At 44.6% G+C, this 24,018-nt stretch overlaps 1 protein-coding gene across 2 annotated transcripts in view; it reads right to left on the bottom strand.

The window, feature by feature from the left end:
* CCNI (cyclin I) overlaps positions 1 to 24,018 on the bottom strand; it is a 344,582-nt gene that overhangs the window by 286,783 nt on the left and 33,781 nt on the right. For both annotated transcript variants that reach the window (XM_069236820.1, XM_069236821.1), the window contains exon 3: positions 6,166 to 6,300. In XM_069236820.1, coding sequence (XP_069092921.1) covers positions 6,166 to 6,300 — 135 coding nt within the window. The remainder of the gene's footprint in view (positions 1 to 6,165; positions 6,301 to 24,018) is intronic.

The raw sequence follows: 24,018 nt of genomic DNA, 5'->3' as shown, positions 1-24,018 counted from the left end.
CACCCTGGAACGGGCGCACTGGGTGCCCTCGAGGCCTTTGGCGCCGGGTCGTCCTCCGCGTGTGGTGATCGACAGACTGCTGCACTATAGAGACAGGGATATTCTTCTACAAAGAGCCAGAGAAGCGGGCCCTTTTAAAGTTGCGAACGGGGAGGTGACACTATTCCCCGACTTCACACTGGACGTGCAAACCAAGCGAGCCTCATTCCTGACAGTCAAGAGGGCCTTGAGAGATGAAGGAATCCAATACTCGCTCCTTTTCCCGGCAAAACTAAAGGTGTCCATGGATGGTAAGACTACATTTTTCCAGACCCCCGAGGAGGCGTGGGACTGGCTGGAGACCCGAGGGACCCAAATGGTATGACATGTAAATGGGGGACCGGGGGGCGGTGGAGCACGCCAGGGTTCGGGAAGACGGCGAAACAGGAACCGACCCCGCTTGGCACCAACCCAGTCGCAAAAGGAAATGGGGAAAAAGGCGGCACTAGAGGCTGCTACCTCCATGAGCAGAGAGGAGTTGCCCCCCAGGGACTCGGGCGGAGAGTCGGACGGCACAGTGATGTCCTCGGTGGACGGATCGAGCTGCTCGGCGCAGGCACCGAGGGTGACCCCTCAAACAGCGGATGAACTTGGGTACCCGAGAACGCAGTACAGCCCTGAGGTGGAGGTGGAAAGCGATCTTGTGGCCCCTCCGGGCATGGTCCCCCCCACCAGAGTCTCGTCCATTCCAACAGTCTGGCGAGAACTAGAGTTGAATGTTTGACTGAGTTGCACAGTTGCACAATATTTTGGGCAGCCTTCTGTTTGGAGGGCGCCCTGGGGAAGGGGAGTTGGGGTTTACAATTGTTAGTTCTGATGGCGCTCCGCAGTAGGTGGGTTGTTAGGGTTAGACATACAGTCAGACGCAGAAGGTCTCAGGCCACTGGGGCGGGCCAAGAAGGAAATGGTACGATTGTCTCTCCGATATGGCAGAGTATAACCTGCTAACATGGAATGTGCGGGGATGGGAACGCCAAACAAAAGACACAAAATTCTGTCCTACTTAAAAAGAAGGGGTATTCAAGAAGCGTTCCTACAAGAGACCCACTTAGCAAAAGGGGAAGCAGAAAAGATAAGGCGAAGATGGAGGCGACAGGTGTACACTACGGAGTATTCAGCATACGCTAGGGGGGCACTGATATGGGTACATGCTGGGGTTCCCTTTGCAGAAGAATCCACCAATATTGACCAAGAAGGCAGATATGTGGTTTTAGAAGGAAGATTACACGGTGTGCTGATCACCCTGAGTTGCATTTATGCCCCCAACCAAGACCAGATCCCCTTTATGACACGGCTGTCAGGTCAACTCACGAGTCAGCGGGGGGAGGCCTCTTGATTGGTGGAGACTTTAACAGCGTGCTGGATATAGAACTGGACCGTTCTACCCGCCACTTTCTGGGGCAATGACAAGTAGGGTAGCCCAAAAGCTTAGAGAATGGCTAGACGCATGGGAACTATTAGACATATGGCGTGAGCAACACCCTGCCGAAAAAGATTATTCATACTACTCAGGACTCCACAGGGTGCACACCAGAATTGACAGAGTGGTTTGTACAGCAACACTGATGCAGAGGATGGTCCACTCTGAATACCTGGGACGCACACTCTCTGACCACAATCCTCTACTACTGACTTGGAGAGTGAAGGAGGTTAGGCCCCCCCATCCCGATGTGACGATTGGCCCCTGGAGCTTTAGAGGACCAGGCATACAGGGATGACCTTCGTCTCTTCCTGGATGACCATATTAAAACTAATGAGGGGTCCACTGACTCTAGATCCATTGAGTGGGAGACCCTTAAAGTGACAACCAGGGGATATTGTATGGGACAGACGACGGGGGTGAGACGAACACTAGAATGGGAACTGACCAGCATTGAGAAGGAAATACACGAGGGGGAACAGAGACAGGGAACAGGCGAGCAGGAAAGGGAAAGGTATGCCCAGGCACAGAGAGCCCACTCCCAGGCTGAAGAACAACTTAGATGCCATAATGTGCAAAACTACATGGCCTCATTACACTCTGAGGAGGGGAGATCAGGCAGAATGCTGGAGTGGCTGGTGAGACCAGGAGGGGAAGGAGAGCCTATCACCAAGGTGATAACCATGGATGGAGAGGGAAGACATAGTCCGAACACTATAAATGATGCCTTCAAGGAATACTATGCTCATTTATATAGGAAACCTGAGGAACTTGACGTTCCTGCCCTCGGGGCGTATCTGCAACAACTCCCCTTGTCAAGGCTGACAAATGAGGAGCAGGAGGGGCTGGGAGCAGCAGTGACAGTAGATGAGATACGGAATGCCATATCGCAACTAGCACCCGGGAAGACACCAGGGACGGACGGCCTGCCTATGGATTTCTATAAGAAATACGAAACCTTACTGGCTCCCAGACTAGCGGAGGTGTACTCTGAGGCATTGAGCCGGGGTGAGCTACCGGACACACTGAGGGAAGCATTGGTGGTCCCTCTGCCCAAATCCAAAGCTAGAGAGATATCAGTTGCTAACTTTCGCCCCTTGTCAATGTTGAACAATGATTTTAAAATACTTAGCAAAATCATGGCCAATCGGTTGCTCGGCCACATGCCCAAGCTGATACACGAGGATCAGAACGGGTTTGTCCCGAACCAAAGCACATCCCTTAACCTGAGACGGCTATTTGCCATCCTACATATGCCCAGGGAAGCGAAACCTTTGACTGGGGTACTACTCGCCGTGGACTTCGAAAAAGCCTTCGACTCAGTTAGATGGGACTACCTGAGGACAGTGATGAGAAAGATGGGGTTGGGAGAGGGTTGGGTAAAATGGGAGGACTTGCTATATGCGTACCCCCTGGTCAGGGTAAGAACAGGCAGGACGGTATCCGACACCTATCCAATTCACAGGGGCACTAGGCAAGGATGCCCCTTATCGCCACTATTATTTGCACTGGCCATCGAGCCGCTGGCAGCCCAACTGCGAAGGGATGGCAAGGGTAAAGGGATACACTGAGGACAATCAGAGCATATTGTTTCCCTTTAGGCGGATGATATACTTATCTACCTCAGGGACGGAGAGACGGGACTCTCCTGGGCTCTGGATGCTCTGGAGCACTTTGGGTCCTTATCGAGACTGCGTCTCAATAGAGGCAAAACATATGTTTTCCCCCATGCTGACGGGACGCGACCGGCCCGCTTCGTGCCCCGAGGACGTAGGCTGGGCGCCGAGGACATTTAAGTGCCTGGGAATACAAGTGTTCCATGAGGTTGGGGACCTCCGTGATGGCAATCTTGGGAGGGCACTCCGCTCCCTACGTGCCTCAGTGAAGTTCTGGCGCTCCTTGAGGTTAACCATAATGGCCAGAGTTGCATTGTCTAAAATGATAGTTCTGCCCGGTTACTTTATTACTTTGCGAATCTGTCGCTGCTGGTCACTTCTGCGTGGTTCCGCGAACTTAATACGCTGATCAGGGAGCTTATATGGGACGAAGGCCGTAGACGCACAGCACTTTAGACTCTTTGTAGGCCGACACATCTCCGGGGCCTGGGAGTCCCTGACTTTGAGTTTTATTATTTAGCATCACAATTGCAGTGGATTGCTGCGTGGCTGGGAGGAAAGGGACAATTGGATAGATGCACTGCTCAGGGAGAGACTGGAATGGAATGAATCATTGCGCAGATGGTAAATATGAAAGGGACCAAGCAGGCGGACAGTATGATGATGAGCGTAGCAGCAGCATGCTGGAATAAAAGTATGAGAAGAGTAGGGGTAGGACAGCCATACTCCCCGGAGCTACCGCTCTCGGTACTAAGGGAAGGAACAAATGAGAGGAACCTGGTGGGCTTGGGCCTGGGGCCCTGGAAGAAAGCAGGAGTGGGGACAGTTGGGGCGCTGTTCCGAGAGGGGGTGCTGAGGTCTTTTTTGGATTTAACAGAAATGGGAGTCCCAAGGGGACAGTTTCTCCAGTATAGGAAACTAACACATACCCTTAGAGAACACTGGGGAACGATCAATGTAGAACCTCCCACCCATAGAGTACTACACTTACTACTAACGTCTGGTGGGGACTCTCACTTAATTGCTAAAATCTACAGGTCCCAAAACGAGGAATCACTTGATGCACTGCAGCCCCAGAGAGAACAGTGGGAAAAGACAGTGAGCAGGGAATTAACAGATGCGGAGTGGGGCAGGGCGCTAGCATATCCCCGGACGGTATCCAGAAACACTCGGTTGAGGTATATACAGTACAACTATATGCATAGAACATACCTCACCCCACACAGATTGACACGAATCTACGGGGGAACCCCCAAGACTTGCCCTAGGTGTGGAAACGTAAGCGCAGACTTCGATCATATGGTGTGGAACTGCCCAGAGCTCCAGAGGGGCTGGGTTGCGGCGCTGGCTGACTTAGCACGAGTGATGGAGGTGGAGCTTGGTCTGTCCCCAGCTACATGCTTACTGGGTTTGAGAGCGGGTATCCCTCTAGGGAGAGTGAGGGGCCGCTTTCTAGATCTAGCACTTGTTCTCTATAGGAGGCGGATTACGATGGGCTGGAAATTCCCCAGGTGCCCATCAGCGAGTGAATGGAGGCAGGACGTGTCAAGGTGGGCTCAAGCAGAACTGCAAGTGCTGAAAAGTGAGGAGGCAAGGGGCATGCGCCAAACCCCCATCGCCCTGGCATGGGAAGAAATACTTCTGAGATGGGACAGTCTGACCAGGGAAGGGGAAGTGGTTGTGGAAGGCCAGAGTGACTAATAGTGTCGGGCACGAGGCAGTGGGGTGAGCTGGAGAATACAAAAGAGCGAAGGGGCAGGGAAGGGGAGATGAGGACCACCTAGGGCGGGCAGTGGAGGTGACAGGAAGGCTGAACCCCACGTGACAGGACATGGATAATCTCACCCCCAAAGCACATCTATCCCAGATGGAGGAGACAGGGATAATAATCAGAGGAAGGTACTGGCTCGGCCTCAGTTGAATGAAAGGGGGAAAAATAAAAGAACAAAGAAACAAAGAATAACACCCACCACAGCAGTAAAGGTCGCCTGTTTGCAATAGCGCCATCAAGTTAAAATAATAAGTAGTTTTAGAGAAGACTGCTATGCAGACACACAGGTACTCCAGGTTACAGATGACCACAGGACAGGGATGAACTCCCAAGCCACTGAAACAACCTAGGCACACTGCATCCTTAATGACACTAAACACGCCTAGGATAAAAAAAAATGCGGTGGGAGCACTAAAGAATGCAGGAATACGTTGTATTTTCAAAGATCAATAATGTGCATTGAATGGAAATCTGTTGATGTCACCAATGGTATTGCAGATGTAATGCAGTGAAAAGTAAATAAAGATATATTAAAAAAAAAAAAAAAAGACAGCAGGACTTTTCAGTTTATGCATGCAGGATCCAAACCAACATTCTTGTATCCATCAGGACCACTCCAACATCACTCCATTTTTGGAAGAGTTGGAAACATCTTTAAAAAATGCATCACAATGCATTAACTGTCCCCAAACGTCAGTTTATTTCCTATTACTAATTTCTCTTATACATGTCTTTGACAAAGACAGCGCTCGGTTTCCTTTTGGCTAGGTTCACACTATAGAAATAACATATATATACACACACACACACACACACACACACACATACACACATACTATACATTAACAAACACATGCTTTTCATTCACATAATAATAATTTAAATCAGTACCTCAGAAACGTATTGTAGCACAACAGCGCTACAGCTGTTTGTACCCTTTTACGTAATTTCATCTGACACTGTCATACTGCACCATCACCCAACGTTTAGAGCACTGACATTTTACATTATTTCCGAAACATGCACATACAGAGGCCCACAACAAGTTGCAGAACAAGCAACTCCATTTCTTATAAGTGTAACATAAATTACAAAGAGAATCTACAAAAAAGAAACAGTCAGATCAAACCACATCTACAGGGACCCCACACACATAGCTTGACTGAGTTGAAATGAGCTGGAGTTAACTTGTAGTGATGCCTAGTTCTGTACACAGTGAACTCTAAAATACACAGGTCATAGAATAAGTTTGATCCATATTCTGATATGATATGCATTAAAACAAACACTCACAGTGGTCTTATCAGACATATATTTACCTTTACAGTTGTTAAAAACCTGTCTAAAAGACTGATCGCTAAGGCAAGCGTTTCTGGATAAATGCCGAATTGGTATTTCAGTTTAACCAACCACCGAATTACTTCATCCCGTTGTGCTGGAGAAATAGTTCCATCCTGTTAGAAAGATAGAAGTTGAATATGTTGAGTATTCCTCAGCAATGCTTTATAAGATTCAACCAAATATCTATAATAATATGTAGATGTACCTATGTAGAAACGAATCCTACATAACAACCTCTCTCCATTCTTTCCCTTGATGGGATTTTGGTACAGCTTCTAGAACAAGGATTTGCAATGCAATAGGTCTTGCAGTTGTGAAAGATCGAGCTATTGGCGTTCTAAATGACAATGTCTTTTACCCATGTGTTTTGATTTGAGTGGATGTATGTGGCATGGAGTGGAATTATGTGGGTTGGTTTGGAACTGTTAGTTGTGGAACTGTGTGTGGTGGAAATGTGTGATATGTAGTGGAATTATTTGGCATGGTGAATAGATAGGGGTGAGAACTGCACAGAATTGTTAGAAAGGAAGATAGAGAGATAGTTTGTGCTGAAGTGGTGAATGAACTGCAGACAGAAGAGCAGAAAGTGGGTGAGAAAGAGAAAGACCGGGAGAGCAGGGAGGGGCACCTAGAGGAGGGCAGGGAGGTGGACCAGTGCGTAGTGCGAGGAGGTACAGGAAGGTAGCATGTGTGAGAGGCTGAATAGAGAGGAGATAGGGAGTGTGAGAGAGGGATGAGAGGGGGGTAGTGGGACTGCACGATGTGAGGGGCAGTGAGTGTGAGGGAGAGATGAGAGGGGCAGTGGGTAAGGGATGACAGAGTTGATGGAAGTGGGAGGAAGACATGTGTTGTAGAGTAACTGTTTGTTGTAGAATTGTGTGACGTGGAATGGTATGGAGTTGGGTAGTGGAAATGTGTGGCATGGTGTGCTGTACAATTATGTGGATAGTAATTGAATGGTATTAAGTGTACTGTAATTATGTAGCGTGAGATTGTGTGTTATGTAGAAAATTATATGGAATGGTATTGTGTGTTCTAGATTGGGATGTTGTGGAGTTGAATTATGGAGTGTGCTGTTAAAGTGTGTGGCATGATGTGGAATTTTGTGATGTATATTGGAGGTATGTGGTGTGTTGTGGGATTGTGTTGTGGAGTTGAAATATGTGGTTTGGTGAGGAATTATGTGGTGTGTTTTAGAAACGTGTAGAGTTTAACTGTGTATCGTGGAATTGTGTGACATTGTGCGAAATTATGTTTACTGCAATTATGTGATATGATGTGGAATGTTTTAATGTGGGGTGTATTTATTTTGTACTGAGTAGAGAATAAGTATGTGGTGTGTAAATATATGGTGCTGAGTGGTATTATGTGGAGAGTAACTATGTTGTGTAATGTTGTGTGTAGTTATGTGCCATGGTTTGGAGTGGTATTATGCGGCAATATCTAGAGTAGCATTATATGGTGTTTAATTATGTGGCATTTTGCGAAGCTGAATTTGTGTTGTGGGGTGTAATTATGTGTTTTGGATTTGAGTGGATCTATGTGGAGTTTAAATATGTGGCATGAAATGTAGGTTGGGAGTGTAATTATGTGTAGTGGAATTATCTTGAGTTGAACTGTGTTGTGTTGAGTTGAATTATGCTGTGTGGAGTTGGCTGTTTAAAAACAGGAGAAGATGTGTGGAGAGACTATTGGGTCGGACATTTACAGGATGCTGACACACATACATTTTTATGGATGTTCCGAAACTTTCAAGACAAGCTGCACTTTGGACTGCCAGCCAATTTCCTACTTGTGGTGGAGAAATCTGCAGATGGATCTATTCGTGCCAGGAATCCATTTGTGTATTCTAGGCAAATGTTAAAAAAAAAAGTACATTTTGCTGTAAACTTTCCTGTATGACCAAATTTACCTTTGTGAATAAAGTGGTAAATATTTAGTGCTCAGAGTACAACAGGATAAATAGATTCTTATTTAGCTAGATTAGGCTTCTCCAACTAGTACCTTGTGAGCTACTGGTAGCTCTCCAACTATCTGTTTGAGAGGTTCTACTCTGTCCAGTCTACCCTACTAAATTAGAAGCTTGTGATTGATTGATATGTGTATATGAAAATTGAAAAGCGTATATTAGCAACAAAAATGTGTGTATTTTCAGAAACGATAAGATGATGTTTGAATTTTCTAAACTATATATAGAGAAGATATTTGAGTGATAAATCATGTGACATCGGTCTAGTTTATTACCAATATTATTACTTTGATGCCAGGGACATTTAAGCTATGGCTGGTAAGTATTACCTGGGCAAAGGCTTTCCAGACTGACAAAACTTTTTTTTAAAAACTTTATATAACAGCTGGCAATTCTGTCTGATGCACTGAGTTGCTCACTGCATGTAATTTTACATAGGCTATTCACTAACATAATATTGTCTGATGTAGCCACACTAATGATATCAGTAATTCAGGATTAATTTTATTGATCATAAGTAGCTCTTCTTACAGAAAATGATTTAGACCCCCGAGTTAGAGATTTAGAATGACAATCTACATGGTTCTAATTCTGTGTCTTGGTTTTCAGGTCTTAAAATATTTAGGGCCTTAGAGCAAGAGGAATATGATAAGCTGGGACTTCTCCTGCCCAGCCATATTCTCAGTTCCCCTGCTCTATTACAGTCAGAAGAATAGATAGGTTAAGGTTGGTGGAACCTCTGCTGGGTCTACCGCAGTCACCCTATCAATTCACCCATCTGCCTCAGAACTGCTTGGTCACAATGATGACTGTCCTGCCCTACTGAGGGCAGGATGGATTTGGCATGGCGAGGTGTGGCAGTGATGGGCAGGGAGAATATTAAATAGCCCCATATGAAGGGAAGAGAGTTCTGTGCAATGGGGCCTTTTAAGTTTTGCTCAGAAAAAACAAACTCACTTTAGGCTTTTTGCTTTCTCTGTACAAAAAAAAAAAGTCTGCCGAGCGGTCATATTAACCATGGTGCCCGTTCAGCAGACCTCACTTTTGTGATACGATTGCCACAGAGGTGGCTCCTTTCACAGCAGAGAGATCCACAATTATTTAGGCAATTATGGGGAACTGTCCTACACCAGGTGGTGCAGGTATGACCTTTGCCCCCATGGAGGGATGGCAGAAAGTCTAAATGCTAAATAGGACCCGCACAGTTTAAAAAGTAGCAAAATGAGAATGTTAAACTAGCCTCTTTTAAAAGGGTCTTGATTACCTATATCTTTGATAGAATGTTAATCTTTAGAATAAATACCTTTACATCTACCTCATCCCATTTTTATTTGAAAAATCCATCATCCAGCTACTTTCGGTTAAAATACTTTCACACTCACTCATCACAGCACAAAGCAATTTAATTTCTCTATGACATGACAATTAAGTTTTCACATGTTACCATTGTAGACTATGTGGCTAGCGAAAAGAGGATGCTGTTAATCTATTTTTTTTTGTCCTAGATATGTTAACATTATAAACATCGCTTGTAACCAATCCTTTGACATATGGTTGTCCACAACCACTGAATATTAAGATGAGCCTTTCAGGCCCCGATTTTATTTGGCATGTTAAAAACACCAGATTTTTGCTACATTTTGATAGAACTGAAATAATCGCAATGGATTTCAGTGTGTACAGTAAGTGCTCTTGATGTTTTCAGCAGTCATGCTTGGATTGATTTTCTTCTTCCGTACTATGGAGCCCATCTGTACTGCAAGATCATCTACTTTACTGTTTACCTTGATTTAAATAGGCAATACTTTACTGTATTTATGTGCGCCTTTTTCTCTTTTAATGCTTTTTCTAACACTACAAAGGTTTTTTTATATTGTACAATGAACTTACTTTACTTGCTGTTAGAAATTGGGTCTCTAGTTGGCAGTGGTTTGCACCCTGTCCAAGTGGCCCTCACTCTAGTTAGGGTAAGGGAGTCACACAGTTAAGATAATCCATGCTCACCCCATGGTAGCCTGGCTCAAATTGTTTGGCTTATATCAGAGGCAATATGTAAATATTTGCGTAACCACCACCACCACCAAAGAACTCCTCACCAGTTTAGTAAAATAGCCAATATTTATCTAAGTAAAATGAGACCAAAATGACAAAAAACAACATACACAAGTAAAGATACGAATTCTAAAAAAGATTAAAAGTAGTATAGCACTTAGAAACACAACAGCTTCAGCTGAGGCTATCAAAACGGCTTGATGGAGTCGCTTCCAACAGTCAAGTGCCGTTAGCGAGGGAGTGCGGTAGACCACAGAGTTGTACAGACCCTGGTAACAGTACCTTGGAAAATGACGAGGAAACAAAGATGCTGCGCGGAGTCGGCGAGGTTCCTTACTGCCAACGGGGAGGTGAGGTGTTGGTTCCTTACTGCTAGGCGGGGGAGGTGAGGCGTCGGTTCCTTGCGGTTGCAGGAGGTGGCAATGAGGCATTGACGGCCAGGCACCAACTCTGCGGTGTTGCAATCACACCACAGTGCCATAGGTGCTGCGGTGGAGTCGGGTGCTACAGGCACTGGTTACACAACACTCTGGACTCACGCTATGGTGGGACTTCGGAGGCGCTGCAGCGGCATCAGTCCAGCGTTGTAGGTCACGGACATTGCACGCAGTACCACGGCTCCAGTGCAGGCAGTGGCACAGGGTCAATGAGTGGCACTGGTTCCGAAGTCGTTCTGGAAATTGATGCACTTGTTTCTTCTTTATTGTACCAGAACTCACTCCCAATGGCCCAGGAGCTGGCACCACTTGGCAAGTCAGGACTCAACAAGAGAGCCCAGGTGCTGGCAGGTGAATGTCACTGAGATTTTAAGGATACAAGGAGATAAGTTCAGTCCAAGCCCTTGGAGAACATTTGGAAGCAGGATGTAGAAAGTCAAGTCCAGTCCTTTCACTCCCAGGACAGAAGCAGCAAGAAGCAGAACAGCACAACAAAGCAAACAGGCAGAATGGCAGTCCCTCCTACAGCATCCAGCTCTTCTTCCTGGCAGAATTTCCTCAGGCCAGAAGGGTTCTAACTCTGTGGTGTCAAAGATCCAGTACACATACCCATTTCTGTCTTTGAAGTAGGCAGACATCAAAGAGAAGTCTATGTAGTGCACAAGACCCCGCCTTTCCCTACCCTGGCCCCAGACACTACACAGGGTTGGAGACTGCTTTGTGTGTGGACAGGCACAGCCCTAGTCAGATGCAAGTGTCGGCTCCTCCTCCCACTGTAGCTCAGGAATAACAATCAGGTTAGCGATGGGCTATCAGAATAAGCAGGGCACACCTCAGCTCCCTTTGTGTGACTGCCTACAGTAAATACACAAACAGTCCAATTGTCATCCTGACCCAGAAGTGTATTCCGCAGACAGACAGAGGCACAGAAGGGTTTAGCAAGAAAAGGCCTACTTTCTAAAAGCGGCATTTTCAAACTCACAATTCAAAAACCAACTTCATCAAAAGATATATTTTTAAATTGTGAGTTCAGAGACCCCTAAAGTCCATATCTCTATCTGATTCCAATGGGAAATTACACTTAAAAGATATCTCAAAGCAATACCCATGTTACCCTATGGGAGAGATAAGTCTTGCAATAGTGAAAATCAAAATTAGAAAGTATTTCACCATCAGGACATGTAAAACACACCAGTGCATGTACTACCTTCTAAATACACTGCACTCCGGCCATGGGGCTGCCTTAGGCCTACATTAGGGGTGACTTACATGTAATAAAAGGGAAGGCCTGGCAGGTGGGTGTACTTGACAGGTCGACATGGCAGTTTAAAACTGCACACACAGTCACTGCAGTGGCATTTTTTAGACATGTTTACAGCGCTACACATGTGGGTGGCACAATCAGTGCTGCAAGTCCACTAGTAGCATTTTATTTACAGGCCCTGGGCACACATAGTGCACTTTACTAGGAACTTACTAGTAAACCACATATGCCAAACATGGATAAACCAATCACCAACACAATTTAGACAAGGAGTGCTTGCACTTTAGCACTGGTCAGCAGTGGTAAAGTACCCAGAGTCCTAAAGCCAGCAAATAGGAAATTCAGCACAGGATCAAAAACGGGAGGTCAGAAGTAAAAAGACAGAGTAAACCACACCAAGATCTGACATGTCTAACACTTGGAATCACAATATATGTGTTAGACCTCTCCTCTGCTCCCTAGCCAGGCTACATACAGAAAAACAAGGTTACAAGGTGGAATTGTAATTAACCTTACACCGAAGCACACCAACTGCTTGATAAGCAAGGGTTCTATGTGTATCTCTTCAAGTCTCTCTCACAAGAGCATTTGTATTCTGCAGGGAGAAGTGGGGAAATTGGAATAGTTGCTACACAGTTCTGCAGAGGCACAGGAGAGCCCTCTTGATGCTGGTGACAGATGCTGATTTAACACAGGTGCAGAATTATTTTTGCTCATGCAGGGCAGGCCTCGAAGTGACACCAAATGCGAGCGCCGGCTATATGGTACATCTCTGGTTGTGTATGATGGCTTACAGCAGTGATGGGCCCCGACTGAAGGGCCCACAATAGGATTACACACAATGGACTGGCACCTGCAAGTCATCAGTGTTGAGCTTCACGTTCAGGGTGCAGGGATTCATGGCTGTGAAGACCACCACTCTCGGGTGCCATGACGGGTTCACAATATCCAGTCTCATGGCTACAAAGATTCTCGCTTGATGCTACTACTCTCCCCGTTCATGGGCTCGCACTGGTAAGGCTACTACGGCAAAGGTGCCACAAAGTTGTCACAGACGCTGTCAAAATTCTTGCTCTCAATTATACCAATTGTTGCAATCGGCTTCTTTGGGTCAGACTCATCAGCACCATAGAAGCTACGTCTCGGACTGGCTGGGCAAAACAAGGTATCTCATGATAGTACAGGCTCAACCAGATCTCAGGCCTCTGCAGTGTAAGGCAGGTTCTTAGTTCTCCAGACAGCTTAGCCCCTTCTTCTTGCTTAGTAGCAATTCTTATACTTCTGTCCTTGGGGTATATTGATGAAAAGAAAGTATTCTGGCTCTGGTCCTGGCCTTGCTAAACACTGTTGTGCAGACCTTCATGTGAAAAATGAACACTGGTATGCAGCAAGTGACAATTAAATCCAGGCCTTGGGTAGTTAATCCAAATCCAACTGTTCAGTCAAGCTCAACATTAGCCCCAAACATTTGTGAGAATCCAATCAGGACAAAGGGGGGCATTACGACCCTGGCGGACGGTGGAGAAGCGGCGGTAAGACCGCCAACAGGCTGGCGGTCAATTTTTTGGAATTATGACCATCCGCCACTTCTCTGTTCCGCCTGCCAGGGCGGAGACGACCGCTGGGCTGGAGACCTGGGTCTCCAGCCCGGCTGTCGTCACTATACCTCCGGCGGTATTTTGACCTAGCTGACCGCCATAGTTTTCATGCAGTTTGGAACCGCCATGAAAACCATGGCGGTGAGCACTATCAGTGCCAGGGAATTCCTTCCCTGGCACTGATAGGGATCTCCCCCACCCAAACTCCTTCCCCTACACCCCCCACCACCCCTCAAAGGTGGCAGGACCCCCCTACCCACCCCAGCCCCCAACAGCACATCACTCATTCAAACACGACATGCACGCAGGCACCCCCAACACACATACACGCACACCGACATACATGCCAACATCCACACACACAGTCAGACACGCACGCCCACATTCAAACATACACGCACACAACCATACAGACATACCTACAGACATACACGCACTCATTCTCAAACTCACAACACCCCCGCAAGCATACACGCACTCACACACCCCCTCTACATACACAAACGCACACCCCCATGCACCCACACAACACCCCCTCACCCCCCTCCCCTAATGGACGATCGACTTACCTGGTCCGTCGATCCTCCGGGAGGGGACGGGATCCATGGGGGCTGCTCCGCCGACACCACACCGTCAAAAGAACACAGCCACGCCGAATCACAGGATGTGATTCGGTGGGCGGTGTTCTGTTGACGTGGAGGTGGAGCAACCTCCACTTCCCCGCCGACTGCCAGTATGGCTGTTGGCAGCTCTCCGTCCGAAAAAGAACGGAGAGCTGCCAACAGTCATAATACGCTGAGCGGAAAACCACCACCACTGGCGGTCTTCTGCATGGCGGTCCCTCGTCGGTCTTGAGAAAAGACCGCCGATGTCAAAATGACCCCCAAAGTGTCTTGTCCACTCAATGTGCCAAATCCCTATGACACCTAATTTCAACTGATATTGTCATTTACAGCTTGCATATTGTTTCTAGATTCTCTGATGCTCAGCCACACAAAGCATAGGATATAGGGGTTGGTTAGTCAGCCCATTTTCTCAACTGAAACTAAACCACACTGTCCTGCATTTGCCTTTTGGGTTGTTCCTTGTCCTAGGGTCTTGACAGGTCACACTTGACCTGCTGAAATCAGTCTGGTTTCAGGCCCCTACAACAAAAGGTGTTTCCTTTAATTTTCTCTAAGGGAGGAGGAAAATATGGTGGGGGGGCTCTCATTAATTACCACATGGATTTAAAAGGGAGCTCCAACAGGCAACCCCCCCCCCAGCTGGATTCAGCGAAAAAGGCCTATTCCTCTATACTATAAGCAGCATCGACAAACTGTTAACAGTATGGCCTAGTCAAGGGGTGGTAGCCATCCATATCATAAGGACTACCACCCACTCTTAAAATATTTAGCAATCTGATGGCAAGCAACCAACTCAAATCACAGAGTACTTGTTAGGACATTAGTGACATAGGTCCCCTGCACAAAAAACAGAACAGTTAGGCCAGAATGAGAAGGATGTCATACACATACAGAGCCAAGGATATTTGATCCGACAACCCGTGTAACTTTAACATTTGAAAAATAGCAAATTTAACACTATAGTTCAGTGTATACATTGCTCAGTTATCGCTAAAAAACCATATGGATCACGTAGGGGTGTGCGATGTAAACGAACAACAGAATAAGAATTAACATATCTTAATTATATAGAAGCATTTTTTTTTTTTTTTTTTTTTAACATAACTGCACTGGAATAGGTTGAACTGAATGTCATCTACTGGGGGCCATGTTTTGAGGGGAATCCTGCTCTGCTCAGACAAATTACATAGCAGTATCGTATACAAGAGGAACTTATGAATAAAAATACACTTACTTGTCAGCCAAGATGATTTTCATAATGGAAACGATTGTTACTTTTTCCTAATATAAGTCCATAGGAATTCACAGGTTTGAAGCATGATACACATCAGTAGTGTAGAGGGAGTTCTATTTATGAATACAATTCCAACTAATGAACCAAGTTGATCTTCAGAAAAGAAGGGGGTGATTACTGAATTTAATCAAGGTCAACAGAAATTATGTGGCTTTAGGGTGGCACTGTTGGTGCCTCATGGTAAGAAAAACAAGCATTTACAATGCATCGGGTCTCGCGTTTGCTCATGTTAGAGCTGATCGCAATGTAAACTCCTAACCCGACTTTTCACCTATCGGACAAAAGTGCATTTATGTACATAACCCGAAAAAGTGAAATCAAGTATGTAAAGTGCTCGACTTCTGCCAAGCGAGATCGGGCTCGTAAATTAGAGAAAAAAAAGTCCACAAGCCCGATGGAAAACAGCGAGCCTCGCATGTTTTCTGTACTTGGTCGCTGCGCTGGAGGAGGGCTAGCCACCGGAAAAGGCATGACATATGCGTGCCTTCGACTAATGAAAGCAAGCAGATTTTATTAGGGAAGCCCACCAACCAATAAAAAACACTGACGTGAAGTTGACAGGGCTCCGAGCCCTTTTCTAAATACAAAAGAGTCTCGCTGCGAAACGCATGCGCGAGCACATGCAACACAGGCTCGACCCTAAAAAGTGCTTGTCTCAGACAAGCTGCATATAGGAATCATAGTACACCATTTATTAAAGAAAAAAACAAGAGAAGCAAGTTGATTAATAGAAAGGAAATTATGGTTAACTATTTGTACATAGCTCCATAAGAATGCATTGGTCTCAAACTGAGATAAAAATGTTACTTGGCTCAGACAGATTCCACACAGATCTTGTAGAAACGATAGTCTCTAAGAAAAATAACCCAAGTATTTGAGTGTCAATGGGACTTTCATATACAAAAAGTATAGTTACTTAAATGTACAATACCGCAAAGAAAAGAAATGCAATGAACTTAAGTCATCCTTTAGGTGCCGCCTTTCATGACAAGTCCTGGACACCAAAGAAAAATCTAAAATAGATAGTATTGAAGGGAACTTTATAAATGATATAAATATTTGTAAGTCAAGTTGATCTTTACAAGGAAAGGATGGTTACTTATTTGTAAGTTAACGCCATAGAAAGAATTGCCTTGAGGGTGGAGCATGTAGTGGCATGCTTCAGTAGAAATGTTTCTTAGTTCCATACTCACAGATAAATACAAATGAATGAACTGCTCTAGGGTTGGACCCGTTTGGCACCACATATTGGAAAAAATATTTATTGTCTTAGGCAATCAACATATAGTTGTGTAGGTGTGTGCCAAATATAAATAAGCACACACATACATGCAGGAATTCATATTCTAGAGAGTAACATAGTTAGCCCACGTTTTGGTGGAAACCGTGTGGTGCTCATACTAAATCCTCATCAACCTTGTGGGGGATGTGGTGTGTTTGAAAAACTACATAAATATATGTGAATCAGGGTGAATTTCCTGAGAGAAAGAATGATAATTTGTCTAAACTTCTATAGGAATGCACAGCTGGAGAGTGCAGAGTTGGCACATTTTTCGGTCGAAACTTTGCTTGGGTCTGTCTAAGTCTTGAAGGGATATGTAGCGAATATGAAAAACATCAAAAACATTTCGGAGCCAGTGTGATTTGTCTATAAGGCAAGTATGATTACTCATTTCAACGTAACTGCATAGAGATTCAGTCCGGTGACAGCAACATGTTTGATGCCAACTGATGGGACAAATTTTCATTGGCTAAGTATACATATGGGTAGTGTAGAGCAGTACTTAAAGTATTTAAGATGCACATGAATATTGAGGGCACCACAGTTGGCCCACGTTTTGATGGAGAATTTGCTTGGCTCAGCCTAAATCCTAATAGACCTTAAAAGGGTATGTGTTGTGTTTGAAACCAAAATTCACAGTATGACAATACAAAATCTGATTAAACAGAGTTGGATTCATTATTTAAGGTTCGGTAAATGGAATATGTTTTACATAAAATGCTGTCTGAGAATAAAATGCTAACTTTAGCCTACAAATATGATGCTGGCCGAATAAGAGGCTTACATCAACATTGTAAATGTCGGTTCATCCTATATTCACAAACAGTTTACAGACCATACCCAGTGTAGAAAAGTACAATCTTTCTTGGCATGTTATCCTCAGTTTCCTGCCTGATGTCAGTGAGGTTTTGCCTGTCTCACTTGGATCCTGCTAGCAAGGACCTCAGCACTCAGTTTGTGGCCTATATGTGATGACAGTATGCATGACTGTCACTGAAGTTCTGCTAATCAGAACTCCAGTGCTTATGCTCTCTCTACTCACCAAATGTATCACTACAGTTTAGTGACTTCAGATTCCAATTCTGATTGGCACTCTGGACCCCCTTATAGATCCCTAGTATATGGTACCTAGGAACCCAAGGCATTAGGGTTCCAGGTGATCCTTTTGGGCTGCAGCATTCCTTTTGCTACCCATAAGGAGCTCATACAAACCTTTCTTCAGGACGGACTGCCACTGCAGCCTGAGTGAAATAGTGCACACACTATTTCACAGCCATTTTCCACTGCACTAAGTAAGTCACCTATATGTCTAACCTTCATTTACTGAAGACTAGGTGCAAAGCTACTGTGTGTGTGAGGGAACCCTTCCACTAGCAAAGGGGCCCCCACATTGTCCAGGGCACCATTATAAGCATGCACCATATATATATAAATACATATATGAAGCTTCACAATGGTAACTCCGAATATGGCCATGTGAGGTGTCTAAGATCATAGAAGTTACCCGCCCAATCCAAATCTGGTATTGGGGGGCCACTCCCATGCACCCTGGGGGCTCCACCATGGATCCCCAGTACTGCCAACCCAGCTCTCTGAGGTTTTCACTGCAGCCCCAGCTGCTGCCACCTCACAGACAGGTTTCTGCCCTCCTGGGGATTGAGCAGCTCAATTCCAGGAAGGCAGAACAATGCATTTCCTTTAGATGATTGATCGTTGGGACTCCTGCTTTTGTGAGGTAGGGTTTGGACGAGAAGGGGGGGCGAATAGATATTAGTTCTTTTGTGAAGGTAGGATGTAATCCAGTTGAGAGCAGTCCCTTCTATGCCGGCTTCGTGGAGTCTTTGAATTAGGGTGTCATGGTCAACCGTATCAAAGGCAGCCGAGAGGTCCAAGAGAAGTAGTGCAGCAACTCCATTGCAGTCAACTGTGTTTTTAAGATCCTCCCAGATTGCTATAAGTGCCGATTCAGTGCCTCTTCCTGGGCGGAATCCAGTTTGGAAGTCTGAAAGTATAGAATTGTCTTCAATGAATTGTGACATCTGGGTGAATGCTGCTCTTTCTATCAGTTTGCCCAGGAAAGGTCCATTTGTGATTGGTCTGTAGTTGTTTGGGTCTTGCGGGTCTAGGTTTGTTTTCTTTAATAACTGTCATATATATGCCCTTTTCAGGTCTACAGGAAAAGTTCTTGTAGTTAAAAGGTTGTTGATGATTCTTCTTACAGCGGTGGCAGCAGAAGTAGATAAAAGAATGTTCTTGAAGATGTGTGGTGGGCAGGGGTCAGAAGGGCAACCGGAAGGTCTACTTGCTTTGACCAAATCCATAAATTCACCTTGTGATATTTGTTTGAAGGACTGTAGAGGCTGGGTTGGTTTATTCTTAGAGGGTATTTTAGGAAAGGGGTTGGTGCTGATGGTTTTCTTTTGTTTTAAATAGGAGTCCAATGTGTCTGCCTTGGTTGTGTAATGAGTTGCCAGTTTGTTTGTGAAATCTTGAGTAGTGGAATGACTTCCTTCCATGCATGTAGGTTTTCAAAATTCATTGAGAATTTTATAAAATTCTTTGGTTGCAGATTTAGCATTTAAAATTCTGTCTGAGTAGTACCTTTTTTTTTTTTTTTTTTTAGCTTTTTTGATTGATGAGTTGTATATTCTGTTAAGTTTGTTTAGCTGCAGTTTGTCTTGACTGTTGTTTGTTTTGAGCCAGGTCCGCTGCAACTTTCTGATTTGTCGCTTTATGTTTTTATGTTCTGTGTTTCTCCAAGGTATTGGTTTTCTTTTGTCGTGTTTAGTTTTTCTGAGTGGTATTACAATATCAAAAGCTTCCTGTAGCCACTCATAAAGTTTTGGAACAGAATTAAGTGTATCTAGATCTGTGTTGGCTGTTAGTTGTTTTTCTAAGTCATCAAAATTGAGTTTGCTCCAAGGTCGATAGGTTTATGTATGTAAGCAGTTGTGGGGTGTGTTGATTTGTGGAGTTTTATTTCGGAAAGCTATCAAATGGTGGTCTGACCATTTGATTGGTGTGATGCTATGAACAGTAACTAGTTCGGGCTTAGCAAAAATGATATCTAGGGTGTGTCCAGTTATGTGTGTGGGATTGTGTACAATCAGATATAGGTTCAATGCTACTAGGCCAGTGGTGATAGCTTTTGAATGGGGCATAGTGGGTTTGTCAAACCAAATGTTTAGGGCTCCAAGAATGCATAGGTTTGAGTAAAATGTAATAAGGTTTGAGACTGTATCTGGAAAAGCATCTGGGAATGTTGAGTTAGGTGGAGGTCTATAAAGGAGGAGAAAGTTACAGGAGGAAGTTGGAGTAGGGTGGCATCTGGCGAGGAGGGCTTCACAACTTTGTATGGAAATGTTGTCTGTTTTACTGCGATATATTGCTTGTTTGAATATTATTGCTATCCCACCTCCTCTCTTGCCTATATGGTTTTTTGTGATGGGTTGATAGTCCGGAGGAAGGGCTTTATGCAACACTAGGGCCATGTCATCTCCCAACCATGATTGTTATGAATAGTAAGTCAGGTTGTGTGTCTGTGAGCAGGTCGTGGATGTGGTGCTTGTTTTTTGAGAGTGACCGAGCATTTCTGAGCTGGCAGTTTAGAAAAAGTGTGTTAGTGGTGGTGGTGTTTTGCTTAGGAGAAGGGCAAGCAGTATATTTTGAGCTTATAGCAGGTGTGTTAGTTGTGATAACTGTGAGGGTCCCAATAGTCTTGTTTTTCAATATAGCGTTCATGCTAACCAGAACTCCAGTGCTTCTGCTCTCTGTTTCCCAAATTTGTCACTATAGTCTAGTGACCCCATATTCCAATCCAGATTAGCACACTGTACCCCCCTTATAAGTCCCTAGTATATGGTACCCAGGGCATTGGGGTTCCAGGAGATCCTTATGGTCTGCAGCATTTCTTTTGCCACACATAAGGAGCTCATACAAACACTCCTTCAGGACTGCCACTGCAGCCTGAGAGAAATAGTATACACTATTTCACAGCCATTTTCACAGTACCACGTAACTTATAAGTCACCTATATGTCTAACTTTCAGTTACTGAAGGCTAGGTGCAAAGTTACTGTGTGTGAGGGCACCCTTGCACTAGCAAAGGTGCCCCCACGTTGTCCAGGACCAATTTCCCAGACTTTGTGAGTGCGAGGACACCATTATAAGTGTGCACTACATATATGTCAGTACATATATATAGCTTTACAATGGTAATCCCGACTATGGCCATGTGAGGTGTCTAAGTGTCTCACCTTTGCTTTTTAACATCTACATGATATCATTACCAGAACTGATCAATGATTTTCATCTCACATGCTACAACTATGCAGATGGCACACAAATACTACTTAAATTAGAATGCCCCAAAAACATTGAAAACTCACAAATCTTTAGTTGCCTCAGAGCCGTTCATCAGTGGATGCCTTGAAGCCATCTCAAACTAAATGCCTCCAAAACAGAAATACTTATATGTGGTGACTGGAAACATTATGACCACTGTGCGCCTGGCCTGACGATCTCGGACCACTTCCTCAATTATCCAAGGAAGTTAAAAATCCTGGAATCACCATGGACTCCAAATTAACAATGAATGCCCAAGTGGACAAATTAGCACAAACAAGCTTCATCACCTTGAAAACTCTACGACGCATCTTCCCCCACCTCAGATTTCCACACAAGGTGCAAGCTACTATCTCGCTTGTACTATCCAAACTGGATTATACCAATGGCCTCTACTTGGGTCATCGCTATCTATTATGAAAAAACTACAACGTATTCAGAACTCCGCAGCCAGGCTACTATTACAAGTAAAGCCACAAGCCCACATCTCCCCTGCCTTGAGAGCACTATACTGGTTACCCGTTGCTAGAAGATGCACCTTCAAGCTGCTTTGTATCACGCACAAAGCTATATATGGAACAGGACCACTTTTTATCAGAAACAAAATAACCAAATACATTCAACAAAGAAACCTCCGCTCAAGACTGGCACCCCACCTTAGAACAGCACCATACAAGAAAAAGACTATAGGTAGTACATCCTTCTCCATTCAAGCAGCCAAACTATGGAATTAATTACCCCCAACTATAAGAGCCACAGATAACTATCTTGTCTACAGAAAACTACTCAAGAGTTGGCTCTTCCCTTCATAACCACCATATTCAAACAGCTATGGACTGCATATGCCTATGTTGATAAATATTTTGTATCTGATTATGTGTAGATTCTAGTTATATATAGTTCTTTAGAAAATATGTATCGCTACTATGTCATAACAATAAATTAGACACATACTATTTAAACCTGTTTAAACTAATCCTCCATTCCCACTCTGACTCATCACAAATCCATTCTACTACTTTCATCTCCTAATTAACCCTGCCTAAGCTCTTCCCTCCTCTTCCACATCTAACTCACCCAAACCTCACTTTACTACCATGATCTCCAAAACAACCCTATTAAATTCTCCCTCATTTATCTCACCCTGCTACTATGATCTCCCTAACCCTTTCCACAGACTCTTCCCTCCTCCATCCCCTCTTTACTCATCCCAAACCTAAATCCTATTACCGTAAACTCCCAATTAACACTTCTGGATTCTTCGCTCCTCCACCACTCCATTACTCCAGTCAATCCAACTAACAAACTCACATATCCGCTGCTCAAATTAACTCGTAATAATACTAAAACTGTACTCATATTTCCCTAAACTAATCCACCACTAATTCCTTTTGGGTTCCGGAGTAGCATGCTACTCATCGAAAAGCGCTTTGACGCCTCGTCAGGGGGTAGTAATCGATTTATAAATACTATTACAATACAACAGTCAAGCATACTGACAACACAGTATAACAAACTGACATATAGGCCACAAACTCTGAGCACTGGGGTCCTGACTAGCAAGATCATAGTGAGACAGTAAAAACGCACTGACAAACAGGCAGAAATTGGGAGTAACATGCCAAGAAAGATGGTACTTCCCTATACAACCCCCCCTCCAGGGACAATAAGGCTAACCATGCCCAGATGAGTCTTCATTGTCTAAGTGGAAAGATCTGGAGAGCCCATCTGCATTGGAGTGGTTACTCCCAGGTCTATGTCCCACTGTAAAGTCCATCCCCTGTAGGGAAATGGACCACCTCAACAATTAAGGGTTTTCTCCTTTCATTTGTTTCAGCCATAATAGAGGTTTGTGGACTGTTTGAACAATGAAGTGATTCCCCAATAAGTATGGTTTCAACTTCTTTAGGGCCCAGACCACAGCAAAGGCCTCCCTTTCTAAGGCTGACCAACGCTTTTCTCTAGGGGTCAACCTCCTACTGATAAAAGCAACCAGTTTAGTTGTGAAAGCACTGCCCCAACCCCCAATTCAAAATAGTCTGTCTGGGCAATTAATTTTGTAGAGTAGCTTGGGCCTTTTAGAACAGGTGCAGTATACAGCCTGTTTAAGCTCATCAAACGCTTTTTGACAGCCGGCTGTCCATAATACCTTTTTGGGCATTTTCTTTTTTTTTTTAGCGGTGAGGTCATTAAGAGGGGCAACAATGGAGTCACAGTTCTTAATGAACCTCCTGTAATACCCAGTGAGCCCAAGAAAGGCTCTGACCTGGGTCTGAGTAGTAAGGGGAGCTCAGTCTAAAATAGTCTGGATCTTCCCCTGTAGTGGTTCAATCTGTTCCCCACCAACTAGGTGTCCCAGATAAACCACTTCTCCCTGGTTCTCCCACGTTCACAGGTGGACCAGGTGGTCATCCCAGGTGAAGCTAAATACAGCAATAACATCCAAATATGCCGCACTAAAAGCTTCCAGACCTTGGAGGAATGTGTTCACCAGCCTTTGGAAATTGGCAGGTGCATTTATCAGACCAAAGGGCATTACTGTGAATTGATAATGCCCTCCAAAGGTTGAAAATGCAGTTTTTGGTTTAACATCCTCTGATAATTTGATCGGCCAATACTCTGCAGTCAAATCAAAAGTGCTTAGATACTTGGCAGATGCCAGTGTATCTATTAGCTCATATGCTCTGGTTATAGGGTGAGCATCTGTTTTTGTAACTGTATTGGGCCCTCTGTAGTCTAGACAAAACCTCATTTCCCTTTTTCCATTTTGACTATGAGGTTTGGGGACATGCACCACTGGGCTGGCCCAGGGGCTGTCTGAGTGCTCAATAACACCTAGGTCCAACATCTTCTGAACCTCAGATTTAATACAGTCTCTGACATGGCCAGGCTGCCTATAAATCTTACTTTTGGCAGGTACACTGTCTCCAGTATGAAAAGTATGTTCACACCAAGTAGTCTCACCA

This window comes from Pleurodeles waltl, chromosome 1_2 (genome assembly GCF_031143425.1).
Source record: "Pleurodeles waltl isolate 20211129_DDA chromosome 1_2, aPleWal1.hap1.20221129, whole genome shotgun sequence".
Taxonomy (NCBI): domain Eukaryota; kingdom Metazoa; phylum Chordata; class Amphibia; order Caudata; family Salamandridae; genus Pleurodeles; species Pleurodeles waltl.
Note: the sequence above shows the minus strand (reverse complement) of the source record. Positions and strands in the feature narration are given on the sequence as shown.